General features: G+C 37.4%; 2 protein-coding genes and 1 long non-coding RNA gene across 3 annotated transcripts in view; 2 read left to right on the top strand and 1 right to left on the bottom strand.

The window, feature by feature from the left end:
- Positions 1 to 16,341, top strand: part of LOC132116054 (solute carrier organic anion transporter family member 5A1) — a 55,879-nt gene that overhangs the window by 7,592 nt on the left and 31,946 nt on the right. The gene's annotated exons all lie outside the window — the stretch shown is intronic.
- Positions 11,283 to 12,785, top strand: LOC132115712 (putative nuclease HARBI1). Its single transcript, XM_059524123.1, has 4 exons — positions 11,283 to 11,869; positions 12,030 to 12,151; positions 12,183 to 12,311; positions 12,525 to 12,785. The coding sequence occupies exons 1-4, from the start codon at positions 11,361 to 11,363 to the stop codon at positions 12,644 to 12,646; spliced, it is 882 nt and encodes a 293-aa protein (XP_059380106.1). The 5' UTR covers positions 11,283 to 11,360; the 3' UTR covers positions 12,647 to 12,785.
- LOC132115713 (uncharacterized) lies at positions 12,338 to 14,857 on the bottom strand. The gene is made up of 3 exons (XR_009425548.1): positions 14,666 to 14,857; positions 12,805 to 12,883; positions 12,338 to 12,642 (listed from the first exon to the last, which is right to left on the bottom strand). It is a non-coding gene; the product is annotated as an uncharacterized LOC132115713 (long non-coding RNA).

A 16,341-nucleotide genomic window follows, 5' to 3' on the forward strand; every position in this document is an offset into this window, starting at 1 on the left:
TATTTATTTAAAAAATATATATATAATTTTCGATCCTCATTTTCTCTCTCTGTGAAAAACATCTATCTTCAAGGGGCATTATCTCTTGCAGGAACCAAACTAAATGCCCACTGCTGTGATTGGCTCCTTTAAAGCATGTTGCGTGTTTTCAAAGCCGTAGATTAATGACAAGCTATGCAGTATTGAATTGAATATTGAATAATCGAAGGCGATTCATCTGTGATTATGAATGCGATATTGCGTAGCTTTTCATTGAACTACGGCTCTGTGTATTAAATGCCTCTCCAACTGAAAGCACATAATGGCGATTACTAATCACAGAACCGGCTTTACTGACAAAATGTGCATGACAATCACATACAATTTATCATTCAGCCATAATATAAATCATTTTTACTCAATAAATATCGAAATGGATATATTACTTCAATATTTGTTTGGATTATCATCAATAATTTTTATTTTTATGAAGAATTTAACTGGACTATCATAAATCCTGAGACGAGTAAAACATTATAATTCAATGATATAAATCAAAAATTGCTTGTAAATTTCAGAAATAACCACAAAGAAATGACAAATCTTTTAGTATTAAAAAAAATCCTCCTGGTATGTAAAAGTGCCCAAAGTTGAAGAAAACCCCTAAGTTTTAATTGTAAGACATTTGCAGTTTTTCCTCTTTGTGTGCTTAACGTTTCCAACAACACACATTGAGCTAAATACATCACAGCTCTCTTGCTTCTGAGTTTAATATTTTCCTCCACATGCTCCATCCATTATGTGCGATCATGTTCCCAGGGCTGTGCTTCTGCTGTTGTGTGGCCTCACAGAACATTGGCACCCATGTCACGCTACTGACTTACAGAACAGACACTTTCAAACTCGGCCACATTAGATTTACTCAGCAGATAGCCATAGAGCTTTTTACCACCCTCTGTCACTGTCCCACACTTTCCCCCACATTTAAACACATCATCGTCCTTGTGTATGCATCACGTCACCGGGAATTAAATGTATAATTAGAAAGTCTTCTGTTTCAGTATATACAAAATTGATTTTCTGCAGCAGTAGATTCTAATACCGGCTGTTTCCAAGTGAGTGAATTGCAGTGTTTGGTTTTGGGATTGTTAAAGGTTTTTGTGTGTTCTGAAACTTTCTTGCTTGTTTTGGGGTGCATTTTATAGTATTGCTGCTGCTCAAAAACTCCAAGTAACCTAGTTTAAATATCTTGGCTATGTGAATAAAGTATGATTTTGTGTTCGTATCTAATGACTTGAATGACATAATGATTTTACATTACCATTTTATATGGCTTGAACATTACAAATGGGGCCATTACATCTATGTGACTGTGAGCAAGCAGATTGGCTCTGACAGATGTCACATAGAGTTTGAAATGGAATCAGAGCACTTGTTGTGACGTTAATCGGAATTAGTGCCTGTCCACAGGGGTTGCGAACAATGCATATCAATTCGAGCAAAAATCTTATTCTCCAAATTAACCCTAATTTCAGATCTGGGATTGTCACTAAATGACAGCAGATTGAGCTAATTTATTACAGATCACTTTATTCATTGCTTGGACCCTGGGATAGTTACTGCATTTGAAATTAAAATTGGCTGTTAAAAGCACAAGAGAATAGGACAAGGAGTTATTTCAGCTTGTTGAGTTGTCTAAGTTTCATCAGAGTGCCGCCACCAATTGAGTGTAAGGATGTGGGAAACAATGCATGCTACTTTAAAATGAACCGAAATTGAGCTAGGCATTAAACCTACAAATAATGTTCATTTTAAATATCACTTTTACACACAAATAATAATTATCAAAAGGAAAATATTTATTAAAAACAAGAGTAAAGTCAAAAAGTAACATGTAAGAAGAAATGCAGAAAAGGATGGCATTAACAGCTACAGTTCATAAAGCATTGAACATCCGTTGAATATAACTTAAGATCAAATTGGACTTTGTTCAATTGTATATATTGTATACAAATATACGAAAACACTATTATACAATAAATTTACAATTAGTTAGGTTCTTTACCAACTATTCTGGCATGACAGTACACCAATAAATCACAACATTAACTCTGATATTATAACATTTAACAGACATGAGTGTAAACTCTTCTACTAAACAACACAGAAAAAACATTTAACATTGTTTTTACAAATTATGCACTTACAGTTTGTTTCATAGTCCATGAATACAGATCAAGCATCACGGTCAATTTTCATGATCTCTTTAGCATAATTGATGTAGTCATGAAGAAGCCCCATTAGCACAGCATGTGACATCTTCTACATCATCCAGGGCAGCGTCCTCCTTTAAAACCACTGCTGCATCAGTTTAGGGGAAAGGACGTTCTCTTCTTTGACCAGCATTCATCCAGTCACCGCCTGTTCTTCATCAGTGTCCTAGAAAGAGAAACACATTAGAAAAAATGAAACATTTAATTAAACTATCCATTTCAGGTAGAGGTGTATTCACATCCGTAAGCATAGGTAAATAATCTGTGTTAAAGTTTCAACATTTTGTGAGGTTGTTTAATGTCTCGGTCCACCACAGCGTTCCAAAATGCCCTAATGGCAGCACTAGTGTGAGGGCACATAATATTGTTTGAATAAATATACTGCTTTCAGAAAGCTTCTTTACTGAAACATTAAAACAGACATGACATTCACACACATACCTCACAAAATGTTCATGTACCTAGGTGGCTGCTCTTCTAACGGTTAGTTCACCAAATAATGAAAAATGGTCATAATTTACTCTCCCTCATGTTGTTCCAGACCCACACAAACTCTGCTCATTTTTGTAAAACAAATGAATATATTTAATATTCTCTTAATTTGTGTCCTCCATTGCTAGTCTGGGAGACCAGTATTTTATTTGGAACATACATGTTTGCTATCATATAATTTAAGATGTATTCATACATAAATATCGGAATTAATTACTTCTACAATAACTCTGTATTTATGAGGCTTTAAAATACTGATTATCTAGACTATAAATGGATTAACAAACATACAGGTTTGGAATGACATGACAATTCTGTCATAAAACATGAAAGAATTGAAATATTATGGTTGAACTATCCTTTTAATGATCTTGTTCTTCATTTGAACAATGGACAGGACTTTGGCCCCCAATTGGCAGAGTGCAATTTCCTTTTAGGTAGCAGCAATACATTAATGAAGTGGGTGCCCAGGTGTTTCTCTTTTACAGGCCAATGATTTTCTTAGAATGGCATATAGACTGCAGTCAACCAAGGGGGTCAGTTATTGGATTGTTCCTGTGTGCTTGAGTGTGTGTGTCTATTGTAGTTTGTTGCCAAATGCAGAATGAAGTAATAATACTTCAGTAGCAGCTGTGTTACTTTAAGCTCTGACACTGTAATAACTAAGGGCCTGCATTATTTCTTTTTTGGCTGTTGCACGTTTTGTCAGAGATAATTGATCATAATGTATTTATGGCTCCCTGTCGGATAAACAGTTTTATTTGTGGTAGTAAAAATTGCTTGTAAATTTCAGAAATAACCACAAAGAAATGACAAATCTTTTAGTATTAAAAAAAATCCTCCTGGTATGTAAAAGTGCCCAAAGTTGAAGAAAACCCCTAAGTTTTAATTGTAAGACATTTGCAGTTTTTCCTCTTTGTGTGCTTAACGTTTCCAACAACACACATTGAGCTAAATACATCACAGCTCTCTTGCTTCTGAGTTTAATATTTTCCTCCACATGCTCCATCCATTATGTGCGATCATGTTCCCAGGGCTGTGCTTCTGCTGTTGTGTGGCCTCACAGAACATTGGCACCCATGTCACGCTACTGACTTACAGAACAGACACTTTCAAACTCGGCCACATTAGATTTACTCAGCAGATAGCCATAGAGCTTTTTACCACCCTCTGTCACTGTCCCACACTTTCCCCCACATTTAAACACATCATCGTCCTTGTGTATGCATCACGTCACCGGGAATTAAATGTATAATTAGAAAGTCTTCTGTTTCAGTATATACAAAATTGATTTTCTGCAGCAGTAGATTCTAATACCGGCTGTTTCCAAGTGAGTGAATTGCAGTGTTTGGTTTTGGGATTGTTAAAGGTTTTTGTGTGTTCTGAAACTTTCTTGCTTGTTTTGGGGTGCATTTTATAGTATTGCTGCTGCTCAAAAACTCCAAGTAACCTAGTTTAAATATCTTGGCTATGTGAATAAAGTATGATTTTGTGTTCGTATCTAATGACTTGAATGACATAATGATTTTACATTACCATTTTATATGGCTTGAACATTACAAATGGGGCCATTACATCTATGTGACTGTGAGCAAGCAGATTGGCTCTGACAGATGTCACATAGAGTTTGAAATGGAATCAGAGCACTTGTTGTGACGTTAATCGGAATTAGTGCCTGTCCACAGGGGTTGCGAACAATGCATATCAATTCGAGCAAAAATCTTATTCTCCAAATTAACCCTAATTTCAGATCTGGGATTGTCACTAAATGACAGCAGATTGAGCTAATTTATTACAGATCACTTTATTCATTGCTTGGACCCTGGGATAGTTACTGCATTTGAAATTAAAATTGGCTGTTAAAAGCACAAGAGAATAGGACAAGGAGTTATTTCAGCTTGTTGAGTTGTCTAAGTTTCATCAGAGTGCCGCCACCAATTGAGTGTAAGGATGTGGGAAACAATGCATGCTACTTTAAAATGAACCGAAATTGAGCTAGGCATTAAACCTACAAATAATGTTCATTTTAAATATCACTTTTACACACAAATAATAATTATCAAAAGGAAAATATTTATTAAAAACAAGAGTAAAGTCAAAAAGTAACATGTAAGAAGAAATGCAGAAATTAACCCTAATTTCAGATCTGGGATTGTCACTAAATGACAGCAGATTGAGCTAATTTATTACAGATCACTTTATTCATTGCTTGGACCCTGGGATAGTTACTGCATTTGAAATTAAAATTGGCTGTTAAAAGCACAAGAGAATAGGACAAGGAGTTATTTCAGCTTGTTGAGTTGTCTAAGTTTCATCTTTGGTTGTATTGGTAGTGTCCTGGTAGTCTTTCGTTGATCTGCCTATAGTGTATAGAGTGTTTACCTCTAATCATTTTGAGATTACAGCATTCTAGGTACACTAATTGTCTTAAGCTTATCTAAAGATGAGCCAAGCAGTTACTTAACACTTCAAAAAGTGTTCATTGTTTGATTCTTGATGCTTGAGTGATTCTGACGGGATGTTCTTTGGTACAGAAAAAAAACGTTTCCGTTTGCATTCCACTGAAGAAAGAAATTCATATGGTTTCATATGTGGGGTGATCTCTTTAAGAAGTATATTTGCCCCTAGCTTTGTGTGTACTGTTGACATGTAAATATATCCATAACAACATTGGTCTGAAAGACACCTATTGTCTTCGCTGACCTTGTTCTCAAAAGACATTTTGTTGCTGCTTGTTGAAACGGCACGATATGCGATTGGATGCATATTAAACCTCAATGAGAGGAGAAAGAGGTTATGCAAAACCCCATGCCATGTCCATTTTTCCACAAAACCCTGTTGTTTTGCTATAAATACATGGTAAGGTGATGATTTGCAGCCTCTCAGTGCATTTGCCATGGCTTATATCCCTTAATCACTCTTTGGCCAGTCTAGGATTTTAAATGTGACTTTGTCTTATCTAATGACCTTCCCTCAGGATATAAGGATCTCTGAACCGCAGAATGTTTGCCACGTCTCAGTCCCAGCACAGAAGCTATGGAAAAAGACCTTCTCAGAGATACTTAACAAGTTATTTATTCATAAAGTATGCCTGTGCTCAGATAGGTTAATTCTAAATCCAAGTATTTGGTATTTAGAAACAATGTCAGAAATGTAGCATGAAAGGTCATTTGTCTATTCCATGTGTGCTAAGTCATATTTTCTGTGTGCCAGTTTCCCATGTACAACCCGAATTCCGGAAAAGTTGGGACGTTTTTTAAATTTTAATAAAATGAAAACTAAAGGAATTTCAAATCACATGAGCCAATATTTTATTCACAATAGAACATAGATAACGTAGCAAATGTTTAAACAGAGAATTTTTACACTTTTATCCACTTAATTAGCTCATTTAAAATTTAATGCCTGCTACAGGTCTCAAAAAAGTTGGCACGGGGGCAACAAATGGCTAAAAAAGCAAGCAGTTTTGAAAAGATTCAGCTGGGAGAACATCTAGTGATTAATTAAGTTAATTGATATCAGGTCTGTAACATGATTAGCTATAAAAGCTTTGTCTTAGAGAAGCAGAGTCTCTCAGAAGTAAAGATGGGTAGAGGCTCTCCAATCTGTGAAAGACTGCGTAAAATTTTTTTGGAAAACTTTAAAAACAATGTTCCTCAACGTCAAATTGCAAAGGTTTTGCAAATCTCATCATCTACAGTGCATAACATCATCAAAAGATTCAGAGAAACTGGAGAAATCTCTGTGCGTAAGGGACAAGGCAGGAGACCTTTATTGGATGCCCGTGGTCTTCGGGCTCTCAGACGACACTGCATCACTCATCGGCATGATTGTGTCAATGACATTACTAAATGGGCCCAGGAATACCTTCAGAAACCACTGTCGGTAAACACAATCCGCCGTGCCATCAGCAGATGCCAACTAAAGCTCTATCATGCAAAAAGGAAGCCATATGTGAACATGGTCCAGAAGCGCCGTCGTGTCCTGTGGGCCAAGGCTCATTTAAAATGGACTATTTCAAAGTGGAATAGTGTTTTATGGTCAGACGAGTCCAAATTTGACATTCTTGTTGGAAATCACGGACGCCGTGTCCTCCGGGCTAAAGAGGAGGGAGACCTTCCAGCATGTTATCAGCGTTCAGTTCAAAAGCCAGCATCTCTGATGGTATGGGGGTGCATAAGTGCATACGGTATGGGCAGCTTGCATGTTTTGGAAGGCTCTGTGAATGCTGAAAGGTATATAAAGGTTTTAGAGCAACATATGCTTCCCTCCAAACAACGTCTATTTCAGGGAAGGCCTTGTTTATTTCAGCAGGACAATGCAAAACCACATACTGCAGCTATAACAACAGCATGGCTTCGTCGTAGAAGAGTCCGGGTGCTAACCTGGCCTGCCTGCAGTCCAGATCTTTCACCTATAGAGAACATTTGGCGCATCATTAAACGAAAAATACGTCAAAGACGACCACGAACTCTTCAGCAGCTGGAAATCTATATAAGGCAAGAATGGGACCAAATTCCAACAGCAAAACTCCAGCAACTCATAGCCTCAATGCCCAGACGTCTTCAAACTGTTTTGAAAAGAAAAGGAGATGCTACACCATGGTAAACATGCCCCGTCCCAACTATTTTGAGACCTGTAGCAGAAATCAAAATTGAAATGAGCTCATTTTGTGCATAAAATTGTAAACTTTCTCAGTTTAAACATTTGCTATGTTATCTATGTTCTATTGTGAATAAAATATTGGCTCATGTGATTTGAAAGTCTTTTAGTTTTCATTTTATTAAAATTTAAAAAACGTCCCAACTTTTCTGGAATTCGGGTTGTAACAACACAAGCATTTGACTCGCTAGTCACAGTTGTATTATTTTAATTAGCCCAAAATCTTAATTCTTATGCTAATCTCATTTTGAAGACCATGTCCCAGTTCAGAGCAGCATCTGAATGTAGATGTAACATCTGCTGCTCAGTAGATATAGATGTGTTTCTGTAGACTGGAGGATTGATTTATTATAGGGCTTGCTTAGTGATCCTATGCATGGATGAATGTTCGTGGATCTGACTGTCCAGACACTGATGGCCCAAGAACAGAGGAATTCTTCTGGATTGTGTTCCTCACATGGCAGGTTTTAGGGTGACTTTGGTGACCTGGTTTGAAATGTGCACGCACATACAGCCCATACAGATGGGCTTTCAGGGATTAACTTTTCAGTAAACCACTGAATTACCTTTTATGACCTCGTCATACATAATTGCTTGTGTATGTCACTAGTGGTAGGCAACCGGTAGACACGATTAGTCAGTAGTGGTGGGCAACCGGTAGACACGATTAGTCAGTAGTGGTAGGCAACCGGTAGACACGATTAGTCAGTAGTGGTGGGCAACCGGTAGACACGATTAGTCAGTAGTGGTGGGCAACCGGTAGACACGATTAGTCAGTAGTGGTGGGCAACCGGTAGACATGGTTAGTCAGTAGTTGGGGGCAACCGGTAGAAATGATTAACCGGTAGAAATTTGTCAACCGGTAGTTTTTAGACTATATTCTCCATTATAGTTACACACTCATGTGATGTTTTCTAGATTGCTCCAGGACTGGTTTAAAGTTTTTTTATATCAAATAAAAAAAAAATTCAGTGTGGTACAATTTTTTTTCAAGGCACTTCAGTGTCTATAACTTTAAATATTTTTGAGCATTATCAACTCTGGTTGATAAAAAGTAAAGCCCACAGGGTCTTCTTTCCAAAGACACCAAAATTATGTGTGGAACACTCTAAAGTAAGGAACTGAGTCCCATAATGGGGGACTTAGTTAACAGGTTAAGCATTGCGGTGATTTAAACAATTGAAATGCAATCAGCAGAAAACTAATTTCTAATGATGCATAGGCCTTAAACGGATAAATACACACACTTGAATGTGTCAAAATGCTGTCTTTGCAAGTATCCTTGTTAGGGGTGCACGATATATATCGGCCGATGATTAATGCACATCTAGTCAGTTAGCCGATGTTAACTGACAAACTGCGCAAATCCAAGCTGATAATGAACGTGTATTTGCTCATCTTATCAGTTAACAACGACTCCGTGTAGTAACAGCTGCTCTATGTGAAATCACGCACCTGATGGTATTTACAGCTGATTAGATAATAGGCTTGCCACAAAAGACGGTGTTGACAGTGTTACCGGTTTTAAGCCGCAACACTGAGGAGGAGAAAGCCGACATCGAGCCGCAGCCCAAAAGAATATATGATACCGGTATTACCGGTGTTGTCACACGTCGATTAACTGGTGGGAAATATTCTTCACCGTGTCAACCCTATTAGATAACCGGCTTTACTGACTAGATGCGCATTAATCATCAGCTGATATATTTCATGCACCCCTAATCCTTGTAAACACAGTAATTTAGGTGTTTAGTGAAAGCAAACAGCTGAGAAAGACTATGCACGTGTAACAGTTTATTGGATCCAGGCAGCTCTTAAAGTGATAGCAGTCTAATATTTCTGCTGTCTGTCATTCATATTAATCAAACAACAAAAGAGAGAAAATCTCTCACTGCTCTTGACCAAATCACTTTTGTAAGAAGAAATATATATTTAGTTTATAAAGTGAAGAATATGCAGTGTTTTATACATTTGATTACTTTATACAATGCACCTAGCATTTTTTATTTATTTGTTGTACTGTAGTTTTTTGCCCTATTGCTTGTAATCAGTTTCTTTTTCTTTTTTTTTTTAATCGCTGACTGTTTACTTCTCTTCACTGAGCTTGATTTATTTGTTTCTGTGGTACCAAACATTTTGATCTCATGAAGACCTTATTTAAAGCAAACATAATCATATCTTTTTATATTATTACCGTGAAATAAAGTTACTCGTCAATAATATTAATCAATATTATTGACGACAATACAGTTACAGCACATTTTACTTGGTTTGAGTCTAAGGTCAATTTTAGGGTTAGTTGATTTTATTTTATTTTATTACATCCTCTACTACTAAATGTATTTTATAAAATGGCTTATATGAACATGCATTGTTACAAAGTATCTTTATAACATTGAATGATAGCCCCAGATGCATTCACAGATGTCAGAGCTAAGACCTGAATATCCACTGACCCCAGCTACACCAACCTGTCATTGACTTTGAGATGGAAAAGCTGCAGGTGTATGTGTGTTCATTCTTTGACACCAGACACACACAAAAGAGTGGGTACCCGTCTCATTGCCCCTTCCCCCATTGGGCCCTCTTTGTTTGTGACCACTATGCAGATAAATACACTGCGCACGAGCCAGATGGCTCTTTTAGAAAGAATGTGCCGAGGGATCATCTGTCACTTACCCAGAATACTGGGTCATGGCAAAGGCATTTCTAAAGCTCATGCAATCAGTGCAAAGCCAGTTTGTAATCCAGCACGAGGAGGAAAACGAAGACTTGCAATCTGATGGCCAGTGCACGTCTAAACTCCACCTACCTGTGATTGTGACCCTGAGTTTAATAAAATAGTGAGGAAATGCTTGTCAGCATATTACACTATCATAGGGATGACATAGTGTATGGCACACATATGCTGTCCTTGCTGATGGAGGCAGCAATTTTAAGGCATCAAAAGTTACCAATAAAAAAACAAAGTTTAGTTTGTTTAGTTAGTTAGTTGTTTGTTTGTTAATATTTTATGCTATTTATTTTATGCTGTTCATTATCATGTTTTGTTTTTAAATAGCCCTTTGAGTGGAGTGTGCCTTTGATCAGCAGGTCGCATGGAGGTGGTGATTGCAGAGTGTGTGTCGAGTCGTTTTGGGCTGGGACTGTCTTGACCGTCAGCCATCCCCCTTCTCAAGTGCTGGTAGAGGATGTGATGAAACATCAGCTCTGTGGATGCAATATTTTTGACATTTCTTGAAAGTTTAGCTCAGTTTTTAGGTATGTGCTTACATAATTCAAAAAAAAAAAAAAAAAAAGAATTAAGGTTGTGCATCCCCATCGCCTGTGTATACTTATTTAATTTTTTGCCTAATTTGAAAATACTTCTAGTGTCCTTTTAGAAACACAAGTGCCTGAATGTGTCTAAAAAAAAACAAAAAAAACAACAGTATTGTCACAGTGGTGGAAAAAAAAATTCCCAGTGTGAGTTTGTATATCAGTCATGATGGATGCTGTTTTTTCCATATATCACTGTCATAAAGACCTGGGCCCGTATTCATAAAGAATCTTAATGCAAAAAGTAGCTTCTAGTGACAAAATTCTAAGAAAATTCTTAGAAATGTGGGCATTTACTCTTAAAATTAAAGAAAAAATCCTAGTAAAGAAAAAAGTCATTCAGAAAGCATCTTAACCCTTAAAAGAGGTTTTAAGGTCAAACTTGTTAGGAGCACAGACGAGGACTTTTAAGAGGCTTAAGAGTTTCTTTAGCAGAGGAGAAAATGGCAGAAAGATGAAGAGGCAGAAGAAATGGATGACAGGGAGTTAATAAGACACTATAGATTAGATCGTGCAGGGATCATGTTTGTGACTGATCTTATTAGAGAAGTGCTAACATCTCCGACACAGCGCAGAAATGCCATAGCGCCAGAACTTAAAGTAATCACTACATTACAATATTTGGCAACTGGGAAAATGCAACAATGCAGTAGTGATGATTTGGGTTTGTCACAACCTTCTGTAAGCAGAGTGATCACACAAACAATTACTGCACTTTCAGAACCTCTTATTGTGTCAGAGTTCATTTCGTTTCCACTGGACATTCCCACTTTGCAGGCTCAAAAAACTGCATTTATGAATATAGCAGGTTTCCCTGGTGTTGTCGGAGTAATTGATGGAACCCACATCCGAATTATTGCACCGTCGGAAGACGAGGACGTTTATGTCAATAGAAAGAGGTACCACAGCATAAACGTTCAAGTTGTTTTCAGTGCAGATTATAGGATTGTAGACATTGTTGCAAAATGGCCCGGCGCAACCCATGATGCCAGGATACTGGCAGAGAGTGGCCTGAGACATCTGTCTGAAGGACGTCGTATACCAACAAATTGCCACTTGTTAGGGGACAGTGGTTATCCTTGTAAACGATGGCTCCTCACACCTTACCTCCATCCTGACCAGGGGTCACAGCTAAATTACAACAGGTAACAGTGACAACATACACTGTGTGGACTTCAAATTTAAAGAACAACAAATGTGTTGCAGTAGTAGGCTATTTGTAGGCTACTCTACTTCCCATAAATAACCTACCATTATGTTTTGAAAATATCAACTGAATTCTGTTCATTTTCATTAACTCACAAGAGCTCACAAGAAAACACGAGCCGTGGTTGAGCAGGGTATTGGTCAACTAAAGAGGCGCTTTCACATTTTGCATGGAGAGGTGCGACTGGCACCAGGAAAGGTCTGCAAAGTGATAACAGCCTGTGCAGTGCTTCATAACATCTGTAAAGCTAGACAAATTGCAGACCCTCCCACGTACAATTGGGCTGATGAATAGGATGATGAAGAATACCCTCCACAAGGGAGGGATCTGTCCCAAAGTGGGAATGCTTACAGAGCCCAGTTTACTAATTTGCATGTCATGTAAGTTACAGTGAATGTAATATAAAAATCGTGACTAAACAGACACTAGCCAACATTTTCATTAAAAAGATATTATAAAGACACAAAAAAACATTATTTGTTATTAGTTTTATTTTTGAGTAGCTCAATTTTTTGTTTGTAGGACTCCTCTTGTAGATGGAGTACTATTTTCTGCTGCTTTAGGACATCCATCTCCAGTTTTTTGTCTACTAGGGATGGTGTTGGAGCAGCTGCGGTGGCAGCAGAAGGCAGGGAATGAGGCGCTTCGGGCTGAGGGTCACCCATCTGCGATGTCGACGGTCCCCATTCCTCTGCTGAAGGCTCTGTGCTACTGAAAGGAGAAAACATTTAATCTCTGTTATTTCAAATAAATTTAGGGCAATTTTTTTTCTGTTCATAGAATGCCAGATAGAAATATGAGAAATGGCCTTGCCTATGTTAAATAAAAATGTGTCTTTTTATTGTTACTTGGCTGTTGGTTTATTAAAATTACCATTTTTGTAGTTCCTCCAGCTGAATCATTGAGCTGTCTGTGCCCTCCTTCAAACCGGTAATACTTGTTTCTGAGTGACCTAAGATGTTGAACACGGTTTGGGCTACTTGGGACAGCTGTTTAAAGGGGTGTGATTCATCCGGAAAAATCCAGAAATCCGGCTTTTCCGACCTGAAAATGATGCTCTCGTAAATTAAGCAAAAAAAAAAAAAAAAGTGGTGGGGGGGGTCGGTTGTAGGCTGTTGCGATGGGTCGGTATTGGTAAACATAATGATCGCTCACCGCTGTCAACGTTTTTTGTGCCTTTGAATCATTTCGTCATGTCACTACGCAAGTAGTCCAATAGTTTGTCACGATTGAAGTTCAGAGTGTACGCGCACCGTTCTGAATGCGCACACACCCAACCATCTACTCACGTGAACAGCTTCAGTTGACTGACGAAGACCGTAAACACGGGTGATTCATGTAAGCAAATAAAATATATTGTCTTTCATTTTTATATGCAGGTCTAGTAAAATTTGACCAATCAATTGATCACTTTTGTCATGATTCCATAACATTAATGTTAAACGATTCTTAGCTAACTTAGCAAAGTAACGCCATGTTGGTTGTTGCTTACTTCTAGCTAGAAAGTTTAGCAGCTTCTACAAGGCTCGAAATTGCCAAAATTTTTGACGCATATGCTCCTGAAATTGAATCTGTGCGACCTAAAAATATATTTGGGAGTAACGTTATATGCGCGGAGCATATGAGCATATCTGTCCACTAATGACTCGTCCGATTTGCGAACTAATGACTCCTTTGAACTGATTCACTTTAATGAATGCTTAAATCTGATCTGGGTCGAGTTTCCCGATAACAATGTATCTTAGCTCTGAAGAGCGCTCTCAACGTGCAAGGTTATAAATGCTCTCCGCAAATCCACGCGCTTTTCCCAAAAACTTTACTTGACATGAACGTTCTACGTGCTACTAAAGAGTCACTGTCCATTCACAAAATTCGTGCTGAAATATAACCTATGGAATCGTATTCTGAACGTTCAACCTAATAATCGTCTTCTGTTGTGAATTAACAATCATAGAAGTCTATAATAAAGCACTGACAAAATGGCTGAACAAAAACACAAGAAAAGATACCTTTCAAAAATATAGAGGCAAATAAAGATGTTATTTTTAATAGATGTAAAGGACACCATAGTAATAAGGAAAAACAAAACATCTGGGAGGACAAGAAATGCCCAATAAATGGCTAGTTTTCGTGCACGTCAGCAGCAAGTTATTGACAGATTTTTTTGGATTTCATCCCTATTTTGCCCAGTCTTTGAAACATATTTCCCACATTACTCCTTTTATGATTTTTTTTTTGTTCAATCATTTAATTTAGATGTGTATTTAAATTTTTCTTCCCTTTTTAATTATTTAATTTATAAATTAATTTAAACAAAAAACAATTACAGTATTTTTTATTAATTTATGATTATACTATATAAATTATGTCACTGTGTGCGTATGGTGGGGGAGTAAGTGTCACCGTATAGTTTCCTGCTTTTTTGTCCTTTGTCGATCACACCTATGTGTTTAGCAGGTGTCCCCCCCCCCCTCCTAGAAAACAATACAGTGGACCACATGTACAGTATACATATAATTGTTTGAGATAAGTTTACCAGCGGTTAAAAAAAAAGTGTTTTAGCACTCACCTGTGCGTGATGACTCCCGCTTGTGTGCTGCAATTTCCTCTCTGGCTTTTGATTGCAAAATACAAGCATTTCTCAGTCTTCACTGGTGCGCACAAGCAGGGGGAATGAACCGTTAACAGTTTGTGCTACACACTCCCATGTCTGCTTCTTGTCCCTTGCTGTGACACCCGGCCCAAACTTTCCTTTAAGAATGGCCTTGTGCTCATCCACTAACTGGGCTAACAGTAAACACTGTTCCTCTGTCCAGTTTGGCTTTTCGCCCTTCTTGGTTTTGATTCCATGTTTGATACATTAAAACCAACATTCAAACCGCCACTTAAATAGGACAGCAATCACTGTAATTGGAAAGAGTGGAACAATTTTTATCATTGTAAGCCAATCAAATACCTTATAGGAAATTAAAAGCATGGTAAATAAAAAAAGGAATTATATACACACATATAATGTTTTCTTCCACTGAAAGTTTTTTTTTTTTGAAAACTCATACCTGTCTAAAGCATCAGGGGGTTGAGTGGCAATGTTTTTTTTTTTATTTTGTTTTTTTATTGACATCAGTGACAGTTGTTTGAAAAAATGACACCACAGTGTGCAGATGTCAAGAACTAATGCAAAAAAAAGTTTTAAAAGTCAGTTTATATTTGGTTATATTAGTAGGTAACAAGTCATCCAAAAAAACATTCAAAGTTTTACTCTTGTTTGAAGTTCTATCTTACCTGACATGAAATTGGTCCCAAGTGCTCTTCTTGGCAGCCAGTAAAACCACCGTGGCAAATACCATTAAAGTGGCAATTAGTCTATGGAACAGGAGGTCAGGTCCATGAGGAGCAGGTCAGCAGTTTTAGCACCACCTCAGGATGTAGGAGTGAGATTGCAGCCTCTTGAAAGCTTAATTAGGGATATCTTCAGCTGGAGAAAAGCACATGAAAAATTTCTTTATAGTGGGAAAATAATCAGAAGTTTGTTTTTTTAGAGAAGAGACCAACTTTGCTCTTTTTACTTTAATAGAAATCCCATTCCTACATTTTATTGTTGAGAACTTATGAACCACTTTTACGATACTTTCATGATGCTTTTATATTTTGAAGCTTGAAATCATGCAGATACTCTCAAATAGAGACCTGTGCGGGATGGATTTTTCAGTCCTGCAAGATTCTGTCCTGCTCCCGCAGAAATATATCTTATCTTGTCCTGCTCCCACCCGCGACAGTCATGTTGTGTCCCGCTTCCACCCGCAAAAGCCTGCATAAAAGTAATCTATATAGTTTTTTTCAATACATCGAAGACATTTACATGAAATGGTTCTGTAACATCTCCTAAACTCCACAACATCCCAGCATAAACACTCCCGATAAAAGATTTCTTATTTAGTAATCAACATTCAAAAAACACTGTTATTTTTAAAAGGAAAGCAAGCATGGGCTGCTGTGTGCATGATTTGGCATGGCAGAATGCGAGCAGCGTGCTTCCTTTATTATTACTAAATCTGACATCTCAGTAAATTTGCAATCTCATAAAGCTCTGTTATAACCATAGACTGTACTGTTATAACCATAGACTGTACTGTTATAACCATAGACTGTATGTTCCTAATGTAAATTTTTCACAGTTTCTACACTTTGTATGTTAAAATGAGAGTATTCGTGTGCACGCAATTTCAGCACTGCGGTGAAAAGGTTCTAACTTGTTCACTGATTGACCATAGCTTTCCAGAAATCAATAACTGAGTCTGTGATTGGCTACACTGTGCAACCCTTTTAACACGTCTTATGAATAGAAACTACCTAAACCTCACAGTGCAGAAAAATTAACTAGATATGATCATTTTGTTATTTTGCCTAAAA

The sequence above is a fragment of the Carassius carassius genome, chromosome 35, assembly GCF_963082965.1.
Source record: "Carassius carassius chromosome 35, fCarCar2.1, whole genome shotgun sequence".
Classification (NCBI taxonomy): Eukaryota; Metazoa; Chordata; class Actinopteri; order Cypriniformes; family Cyprinidae; genus Carassius; species Carassius carassius.